The sequence below is a fragment of the Sus scrofa genome, chromosome 3, assembly GCF_000003025.6.
Source record: "Sus scrofa isolate TJ Tabasco breed Duroc chromosome 3, Sscrofa11.1, whole genome shotgun sequence".
In the NCBI taxonomy this organism is placed as follows: domain Eukaryota; kingdom Metazoa; phylum Chordata; class Mammalia; order Artiodactyla; family Suidae; genus Sus; species Sus scrofa.
Window position 1 is genome coordinate 37580416 of NC_010445.4, and position 10048 is coordinate 37590463.

The following is a 10048-nucleotide window of genomic DNA, read 5'->3' on the forward strand; positions in this document are numbered from 1 at the left end:
TGTTAAATAAAACGTGACCATTCTGTCTAGATTAATCACAGGAAGACATTAGAGTAAAGCGAATATGGACTTGAGGTTTGGGAATCAGGTAGCTCTGCTGCTTACCCTCTTTTCTCCAAAAGGAAAAACCAGATGAAAACAAAATCAAGTATTAACATATAAACAATAAAAATCACTAAAAAAGATGAATAATTTTTATAATGCTTCCTATAATTAAAAAGTAAAAAAACAAAATTGAAAGGAATGCCAGCTAGTTTATTTTTTATTTTTTGGAATTTAAAAATTTTGTGTTTTTAAAGTATTTCTTGAAATCCCTTACCCTAACAATTTTTATGTATTTTTCCTCAGTTTTTGGGTGTGCTTTTTTGGGTTTTGTTTTTATTGAAGTATAGTTGATTTATAATAGTACATTATAAGTTATTATTTCAAGTGTACAGCAGAGTGATTCAGTATTTCAGTATTTTTATAGATCATGCGCCACTTAAAAGTCATTGTAGGAGTTTCTGTCATGGCAGAGAGGATGCAAATCCAACTGGTAACCATGAGGTTGTGGGTTTTAATCCCTGGTCTCGATCAGTTGGTCAGAGATCCAGTGTTGCCATGAGCAGTGGTGTAGGTCACAGATGTGGCTCGGATCCTGCATTGCCGTGGCTGTGGTGTAGGCCGGCAGCTGTAGCTCTGATTTGACCCATAGCCTGGGAACTTCCGTTCGCCACTAATGCAGCCCAAAAAAAAAAAAAAAACGTTATTGTAAAATTGTGGCTATCTTTTCCTGTGTTGTACAGTATATCTTTGTAGCTTATTTATTTTACACATAGTAGTTTGAATTTTTTAATCCCTTACCCTGTCTTATCCCTCCCCACTTCCCTCTCATCACTGGTAACCACTAGTGTGTTTCTATCTGTGAGTTTATTTTATTATATTCATTCACGTGTTTTATTTTTTAGGTTCCACATTAAGTATTTGTCTTTCTCTAACTTATTTCACGAAGCATAATACACTCTAGGTTCATCCACATTGTTGCAAATGACAATTTCATTCTTTTTGATGGTCGAGTAATGCTGCAGTGTGTGTGTGTGTGTGTGTGTGTGTGTGTGTACCATGTCTTTATCCATTCATCTGTTGATGGACACTTGGGTTGCTTCTGTATTTTGGCTACTGTAAATAATGCTGCTGGGAACATTTAGGGTACATATATCTTTGAATTAGTGTTTTTATTTCCATCAGGTATTAATTCAGGAGTGTAATTTCTTGTTAAACAAATAGTTTAATCATTCTAAGATTTAAAAATAGCTCACAAAAAAGAGGACTTCCTGTTGGTGGCTCAGTAGGTTAAGAACCCGACAAAAAAAAAAAAAGAACCCAACTAGTATCCATGAGATTGCAGGTTCCATCCCTGGCCTCACTTGGTGGGTTAAGGATCCAGCGTTGCTGTGAACTATGGGCATAGGTCACAGATGCTGCTTAGATCTGGCATTGCTGTGACTGTGGTGTAGACTGGCATGTGCCAACCTACTCCACAGCCACAGGTCCAAGCTGCAGCTGCATCTCTGATTTGACCCCTAGCCTGGGAACTTCCATATGCTACAGGTGCAGCCCTTTAAAAAAAAAAAAAAAAAAAAAAGTCACAAAAAGTAAACAATAAAAGGTATTAAAGAGGTTCAGTAAACAGGGGTAATCAAAATATATTAAGCAAAAAGTTGCTATTTTTGGCTGGTTAAATCAAGTAGTACAAAATTTTAATGTATTTATGGGTATTTGCTGTTTTTAAATGATGTACTCAGTATGGGAGATTTGATTATTATAAATTGACACAGTTCCATTGGAAAGCCATTTGTACTGTTTGTTTTTTGGGGGGCGGTCTAGCGGGGGGCGGGGGCAGCCTGCAGGCGGTGGCATGCATTCGAATACAAAAGTTCTTGGGCCAGGAATCGAGCCTGAGCCCCAGCAGTGACAATGCTGGATCCTTAACCACTAGGCCACCAGGAAACTCCCATTTGTGTGTGTGTATGTATATACACACACATATCTATCTATTTATCTGAGCCGCATCTTCGACCTACACCACAGCTCACGGCAACACCAGATCCTTAACCCACTGAGTGAGGCCAGGGATCAAACCCACAACCTCATGGTTCTTGGTCGGATTCGTTAACCACTGAGCCACGACGGGAACTCCTGTCTGTATTTTTTAAAACCATTTTTGGAGCCTGTATTATTCTGCTTACAGAGACCTAACACTCAAAACATGGAGGAGGGAAAAAAAAAAAAAAAACGCAGAGGAGAAATGTATTGTTGGGGATAATTATAATTAAAATCGAGACAGATATTGAAGTGCAGGGGAGCCCTTAGATAAATCCAGGTATATCTCTCGAAACATTTTGCAGCCATCTATTATAAACAATAATTATGAAAAGCTACAGTACTGCTAAATGTAAGTCATATAAAATACTTTAAATTGGATACAAAATAATAGGTCCACATTATTCTAAATACATTTTTAAATGGTTTTAGAAAAAAGAAATGTACCACAATATGTTTTGTTTTGAGATGTTCTGGGGGATTTTAATTTTCAGAAAAGTTAGTGCTTACAACCGCCCCGCCCCCTCCAGAAGCAGTTGAGTGCTCACAGGGCACTGGGCAGGCTTTGCCACAGCCCTGACCCCCAGAGAGCTGTAGACAAGTACTGTTCACGTCCTGGTCTCCATTCGGGAAACCTGCAGCAGACACTCGTTTTGTGCTTGCTCTGAAGTAGAACATCAAGTACCATCCGAGGCCCCGATTGTGCAAAAACACCAAACTGCCTCTAAGGGGCCCTGGTCTGCCTCCCTTGAGCAGCGGACTGCCTGCTGGTGTCCCCAGCTCCCAGCCTCAGTTCCTGCCTTGGGAGGCCAACCAGGGGGTCTGGACTCTGCGTCTCTTGCCTGGCTGGTGTGTGTGTTGTGCACTGCCTGCAGCTCACATTAGGATCTGTGACTTTTGCAGTGTGATTTGTTCATCCAGGAGGGGGCCCGCCTAGGAAGAACCCCCGCTGAAGTCGTTTCAACTTGTGACATCACCTTTGCCTGTGTGTCGGATCCGAAGGCAGCGAAGGACGTAAGGACCCCCTCCCTCCCCTCCTCGGCTCAGGTCGTGGCCAGGAAAGCTGGCTGGGCTCCTCCCCTTCTCCCCTGCGCACATGAGTGAGTGTCTGCATGTGTGGGGGCTGAAGTTCCTATTTGGGGAACGTCTCACATTCTGAAGGGTGTTTGCATGAAGTGAAAACAGACTTCCTTTAATTCAGAACAAAGAACAAACCGACTAGGATCCCTGCTGTCTCAACTGAAATGGTTCCTCATAGGCCCGGGTGTTCTTGTTGAGCTGGAGGCTGTGGGGTCGACTGCCTTCGGTCCATGTGCCAAGTTCCTATGTTTAGCTATCGCTGTATTTGTATGCTTTCAAAGTTCAAGTGCAGAAGTCATCTTGCTGAACTTGTGGCCAAACTAATCCACGAAAATCCAAAGAAGCCAAAAATAAAAAAATAAAAATAACTGAGGTTCCATCTTTTAAATGGGAAGTTTTTAATAAAAAGAAAGATATATTCTTCTTGAAGATAAGTGGGAATGTACCTTAAATTCTCCTCTTTCCCTCCCTTTCTTACATGCTCTTCCCTTTTCAGCCTTAATATTTAGCTTCTGTTTGGGAAATGAGCCACAAAACCAACAGGGCACTGACCTTAGGTCTCAGGGGCTCCTGGGTATCTTGGCTGGGAGCCTGGGCTATTGCTTCTCCCTTGTGTCCCCACAGCTGGTGCTGGGCCCCAGTGGTGTGCTGCAAGGGATCCGCCCTGGGAAGTGCTACGTGGACATGTCAACAGTGGACGCTGACACGGTCACCGAGTTGGCCCAGGTAGCGGCCTCATTCAGGTTGGCCCTCCGGCATCCTTTCACTTGGAGCCCAAGACCCAGGCTGGCCACACCCCCAAGTGTGGGCAGCTTGATTACTGCAGAGCCAAAGCGGCAGAGAAGAGGAGAGGCCAGTAGCCTTGCCACTAGCCTGGCTTCACCCTCAGAGCTCTAGCTGGTCTGAGTGGCTGTGAGAGGAGAGTTGCTTCCTGGCTGGGACAGGCATCAGGTCCTGTAGCTGCCAGCCTCACAGTCAGAAGCAGTCCAGGCTGCCAGCAGGGCCTATCTGGCTTAAGCAGCTTTCTGCAGTCGGTTCTAGCAGGGCCCCACCTCCCCGAGCTGCTGGGCCCATGTGACGGGGTGATGCCAGGCAGCCTATGTGTGTCCTAAGTGCCACTGAAACTGAGGAAGGGCGGTGTGTGTAGGAGGAGTGGTTGGCCAAGCCATGGGCGTGATCATGTTGGTTATAGTCTCGTCTTTGTAAGAAATTCTGAGTTAAAAAAAAAAAGACGGAAAAGAGAAAAAGAGATTCTGAGTAAATGAGAGCCTATGAGGACACCCCAGCTTCTCTCTGTTTACCGCGTGTGATTCTGACGACTGTCGGAGGACCGCCTGCTGGCTCTCCCACAGCATTTGTCCAGCACCTCGATACAGGTGGCAGCTTTGGGGCCTCGACTCGGAGGGCCAAGTGCTCCCGCCCCAGTATGTTCCTTGCTCCCTGCCCAAGACCTTTGTGAGAGGCAGGGCTTCCAGAAGCTGTGACTTTCCTTTCCAGGTGATTGTGTCCAGGGGGGGCCGCTTTCTGGAAGCCCCGGTCTCAGGGAATCAGCAGCTTTCTAATGATGGGATGTTGGTGATCTTAGCGGCCGGAGACAGGGGCTTGTATGAGGACTGCAGCAGCTGCTTCCAGGCAATGGGGAAGACCTCCTTCTTTCTAGGTAACATGCCTGCCCACCCGTCGGGCCGTGTCAGGCCTGGAGGCTGGGTGGGCCACATCCCCTCTAGACCGCACTGATGACAGCGTCAGTCCCGCACGGCCCATCTGCCTGGGGCCCCCGTGGGAAGGTTTCCTTTGACTTGCACGGTCAGTGCCTGGAAGGAGGAAGAGCCAGAAGGGTCAGAGCCAGTTCTGTCGGGGGCAGGTGAATGGGGCCTCCCCTGGTGTAGAGGTGGGTCCAAGCAGGGGTGCGGGGGGCAGAAAGTCCCTCCTCAGGGCTTCCTGAGGCGTGACCGTGTTTCTTGGCCCTGAGCAGGTGAGGTCGGCAACGCAGCCAAGATGATGCTCATTGTGAACATGGTCCAGGGCAGCTTCATGGCCACCATCGCTGAAGGGCTCACCCTGGCCCAAGTGACCGGCCAGTCCCAGCAGACACTTTTAGACATCCTCAATCAGGGACAGTTGGCCAGCATCTTCCTGGACCAGAAGTGCCAAAGTAAGTTGGCTGTGTCCTGTGTCTTGGCATTGTATCTTCCCTAGGGGCTCGTTGTGTGTGTGTGAAAGGTCAGCCTGTCCAGTCAGTCCAGGCCCCTGGTCAGAGGTTGGGAACTTGTCTCTTGGGTGCCTGAGGGAATAGAAACAAATGCTGGGCGTTGAGCCTCACAGTACTGCAGGTGCTATCTTATTCAGGAGCCTTTCATTCTTCTGACGATTTTCCCTCCTCAGATATCCTGCAAGGAAACTTTAAGCCTGATTTCTACCTGAAATACATCCAGAAGGATCTCCGCTTAGCCATTGCCCTGGGTGATGCCGTCAACCATCCGACTCCTATGGCAGCTGCAGCCAATGAGGTAACTGCTGGAGCCCGGGGTGCAAGTCTCAGCAGCTGCCTTTGTTTCCCTGCCTTCCTCCTTCTGCCTCCTTTGGCTTGGCTTGGCTCTGTGTCTTGACTTCTCAAGGTGGAATCTTAGGTCATTGACTTTAGGCCTGCCTCTTACAAAGTTGGACATTGCCCTCTGAGCCAAGCTCACGTCCCTGTGAGTTCTTCTTTGACCTGCAGTTGGGTGCTGTGTTCTGTGCATATCAAGTCAGTCGAAGTGGTTGGTAGTGTTTTCTCAGAGCATCTTCATTGACCTTTTTCTCCAATTCTCTTTTTTTCTTTTTTCTTTCTTTTTTTTTTTAATGGCCACACCTGTGGCATATGGAAGTTCCCAGGTTTGAACCAGAGCTACGGCTGAGGCCCGTGCCACAGCCACAGGAACGTCTTATCCCAGCTGCATCTGTGGCCTGCGCCTCGGCTTTTGGCAACGCCAGATCCTTAACCCACTGAGCAAGGCCAGGGATTGAACCCACATCCTCAAGGAGACTTTGTTGGGTTCCTCGCCTGCTGAGCCACACAACAACTCCTGATTCCTGGAATTGCTGAGACAGGGATGTTAAAAACCTTCAACTGCGATTGTGGGATTCTCTCTTTCTCCCTAGAATTCTGTCCATTCTGCTTAATGTCATTGTTGGAACTATCTGTTACTGGGTTTTAGCTGTTCGTGATTGTCATATCTTCCTGATGAATCTGCTGTTTTGTTAGTAAGAAGGGTCCATCTTGGAGTTCCTGCTATGGCACAGTGGGTTAAGCATCTGACTGCAGCACCTCAGGTCACTGCGAAGACACAGGTTTGATCCCCAGCCTGGTGCAGTGGCTTAAAGGAACCAGCATTGTTAACAGCTGTGACTCAGATTCAGTCCTTGGCCCAGAAACTTCCATAAGCCGCAGGTGCAGCCACCAAAAAAAAAAAAAAAAAAAAAAAAAAAGACCTCTGTCTTGAAGTCTCTTGTCTGATTTTCAGATGGCTCCTATAGCCTTCTCATGCTCAGTGTTTGCATGTGGTGTATCTTTTTCTATCCATTTGCTGTCAACCTGTGTTTTTATTTTGTCTGTTGTAGACAGTCTGTAATTAGGACTTGCATTTTTACTCATTCTGACAATGTCAAAATTGGAGTGTTTCATCGTTAACTTTCTTTTTTTTTTTTTTTTTTTTTTTTTTTTTTTTTTTGGTTTTTAGGGCTGTACTTGCGTCACATGGAGGTTCCCAGGCTAGGGGTCTGATCGGAGGTATAGCTGCCAGCCTACACCAGAGCCGCAACAACGCAGGATCTGAGCCGCGTCTGTGACCTACACTACAGCTCACAGCAACAACGGGTCCTTAACCCACTGAGCGAGGCCAGGGATCGAACCCGCAACCTCATGGTTCCTAGTCAGATTCATTTCCAATGAGTGATGATGAGAACTCCTCATTAATGTTATGTTTTGGTTTGGTTTGGTTTTGAATGATATTTATTAGGCATCTACATAGGTACTTTTTGGAAACAGTTTTTAAGAAGTTTAGCTTTCTTGGAGTTCCTGTCATGGCTCAGCAGAAACGAATCCGACTAGGAACCATGAGGGTACGGGTTTGATCCCTGGCCTCTCAGTGGATTAAGGATCTGGCATTGCTGTGAGCCATGGTGTAGGTCATAGACTCAGCTCGGATCTGGCATTGCTGTGGCTGTGGTGTAGGCTGGCAGCTATAGCTCCAGTTAGACCCCAAGCCCAGGAACCTCCACATGCTGTGGGTGTGACCCTAAAAAGACAAAAGATAAAAAAAAAAAAGTTTAGCTTTCTTATCTCAATCTGATAGAAGTATAATCTTAAAAAAAAACAAAAGCATCTGGAGTTCCCTTGTGGCACAGTAGGTTAAGGATCTGGTGTTGTCACTGTAGCAACCCAGGTCACCAGTGTGGCGCAGCTTCACTCCCTGGCATGAAAACTTCCACATTCAGCAGGTGCAACCAAAAAAGAAAAAAAGAGAGCAAGCAATATTTCTCTTTGCCATCGAATTACAATAAAAACCATTTTTGTAAAAGGTGAAAGATTTATGCGACCTGAAGAGAAACCACAGTATCGTGGTGCAGCGGGAATGAATCCGACTAGGAACCATGAGGTTGTGGGTTTGCTCCCTGGCCTCGCTCAGTGGGCTAAGGATCTGGCATCGATGTGAACTGTGGTGTAGGTCGCAGACCGGGCTCAGATCTGGCGTGGCTGTGGCTGTGGTGTAGGCCGGTGACTACAGCTCCAATTAGACCCCTATCCTGGAAACCTCCATATGCCGTGGGTGCGGCCCTCAAAAGCCAAAAAAAACAAAAAAAGCTTTTTTTTTATATAAATGACATACTCATTTATTTTAAAGCTCTATGTATAAGCCATATGCATTTTTATTCAAGTTAAATAGAGATCTCAAGTGACTTGTTCTGTCGAAGCAAAGAAAACATGCACTGCTCCATTCAGACCTGTCTTTTCAGAATTTACAAGTCTTCTGTCCCTGAATTCTTTTCTGTCCTTTCTTGTCGGTCTGAACGTTTCAGAGTACTTATTTCACTGTTCACTGTGGCACAGTTTCTCGTTCCTTCTGTTTTACCTGCAGGTTCTCTCCGGGCAGTGGAATTCCTCGTGTGCTGTGTAATTTTTTTGTCAGTGAGCTTGTCTGTAACCGTGGTTACTTGTGAAGGGTTCCAAGGTGGCTTGTGTTGGGACCACTTCTCAGTGAGGTGGTTTTCACGCGCGCGTGCCTCTGCCCTGACCCTACAAGACTCACTGGCTTAGAAACAGACATTTGGGTCATGTGGGTTCAGGCTCTCCCCTGTTTGAGCTCAGGAGCTGAAGGTTCACGGGTCCTTTAACTTCTTTGTCCTGAAGTCTGTTGATGTGTGCTTGGATTGCCATTTATCCCCCCTGGCTTTTGTCTCTGTTCCTCCTTTCTCCTTTGTGTTGGGATATTTGAATAGTTTTTGGAATTCTACTTTATCTGTTGATTTGTTTTGTTTTCTTGTGGCCACACCTGTGGCGTGTGGAAGTTCCTGGACCAAGGATTGAATTTGAGCTACAGCTGTGGCAATGCTGGATCCTTAACCCACTGCGTTACACCACAGCCACCCAAACCACTGCAGTCAGAGTCTTAACCCCCTGTGCCACAACAGGACCTCCCATCTATTGGCTTTTTAATGATGCATTATTTTTCTTTTATCTTTGCTCTAGGGATTGCTATATGCATCTTTAACTTCACATCCTAGATTGGACCTCTTTATATAAAATGTATATAGAGTTACCTCTCCATCCCTTGGCCTTTAAGGCAGGATTTCTCAGCCTGGGCACTGTTGACTTCGTGTGGGAGGAGCTGTCCAGTACATGGCAGGATGCTGAGCAGCATCCCTGTCCTCTACCGCTAGAGGCTGATTGCACCCCTTAGTTGATAGAAGGTGTCTCCAGTCATTACCAAATGCCCTTGGAGTGCCGGGGCAAAACGACCCCAGGTGGAGAATCCCTGCTTTAGGATACAGATGTCCTGTGTACTACATTTGCCTTTGTTTTGAACACATTGGTGTTGGAATATCTTGCCTTAAGTAGTCATATGTATTTTAAAGAAATTAAGAGAATTCCCATTATAGTTCAGCGGGTTAAGAACCCAGCTGGTATCCATGAGGATTCAGGGTCCATCCCTGGCCTTACTCAGTGGGTTAAGGATCCAGCATTGCCAGAAGCTGCATCATAGGTTGCAGATGCGGCTCAGATCCGGTGTTGTTGGGGATGCCACGTAGGCCGGCAGCTATAGCTCCAATTCAACCCAGAGCCTGGGAATTTCCATGTGCAGCGAGTACAGCCCTAAAAAGACCAAAAAAAGAAAAGAGAAAAAAATAATTTTGTATTTGTTTTTATTTCTCTAATTTACCATTTCCAGTGCTTTCCATTTCTTCCTGCAGAATTGAATTTCTCTCTGGTATCCTTTCCTTTCAGCTGGAAGAACTTGATTTAGCATTTCTTGAGTGTAGGTCTTCTGTCAGTGATTTAGTTCTCTTTTATCTGAAAAGCTCTTCAGTTTTCATTCTGAGTTGCCAGTTACACTGGAGCTGTAATGGACAGTAATTATGGTAGCTCCAACTGGGCTTTGTTTGTGGGTGGTTTTGGTCTTTTTTTCTTTCTTTCTTTCTTTCTTTCTTTCCTTTTTTTTTTTTTTCTTCTTTTTAGGGCCGCACCCACGGCATATGGAAATTGCCAGGCTAGGGGTTTGAATCGGAGCTACGGCTGCCAACCACAGCCACAGCCACAGCAGATCTGAGCCACCTCTGCAACCTGCACGACAGCTCACGGCAGCACCAGATCCTCAACCCACTGAGCAAGGTCAGGGATCAGATCTTC

The 10048-nt window shown here is 46.1% G+C and overlaps 1 protein-coding gene across 2 annotated transcripts in view; it reads left to right on the forward strand.

Annotated features, from left to right (window-relative positions):
• The window catches only part of GLYR1 (glyoxylate reductase 1 homolog), a 38136-nt gene that overhangs the window by 25059 nt on the left and 3029 nt on the right, over window positions 1-10048 (forward strand). Inside the window, exons 11-15 of one of the 2 annotated variants that reach the window (XM_003354620.4) lie at window positions 2986-3096; window positions 3787-3888; window positions 4660-4822; window positions 5138-5317; window positions 5548-5672. In XM_003354620.4, coding sequence (XP_003354668.3) covers window positions 2986-3096; window positions 3787-3888; window positions 4660-4822; window positions 5138-5317; window positions 5548-5672 — 681 coding nt within the window. The remainder of the gene's footprint in view (window positions 1-2985; window positions 3097-3786; window positions 3889-4659; window positions 4823-5137; window positions 5318-5547; window positions 5673-10048) is intronic. The other variant, XM_013995678.2, reaches the window with a different exon arrangement.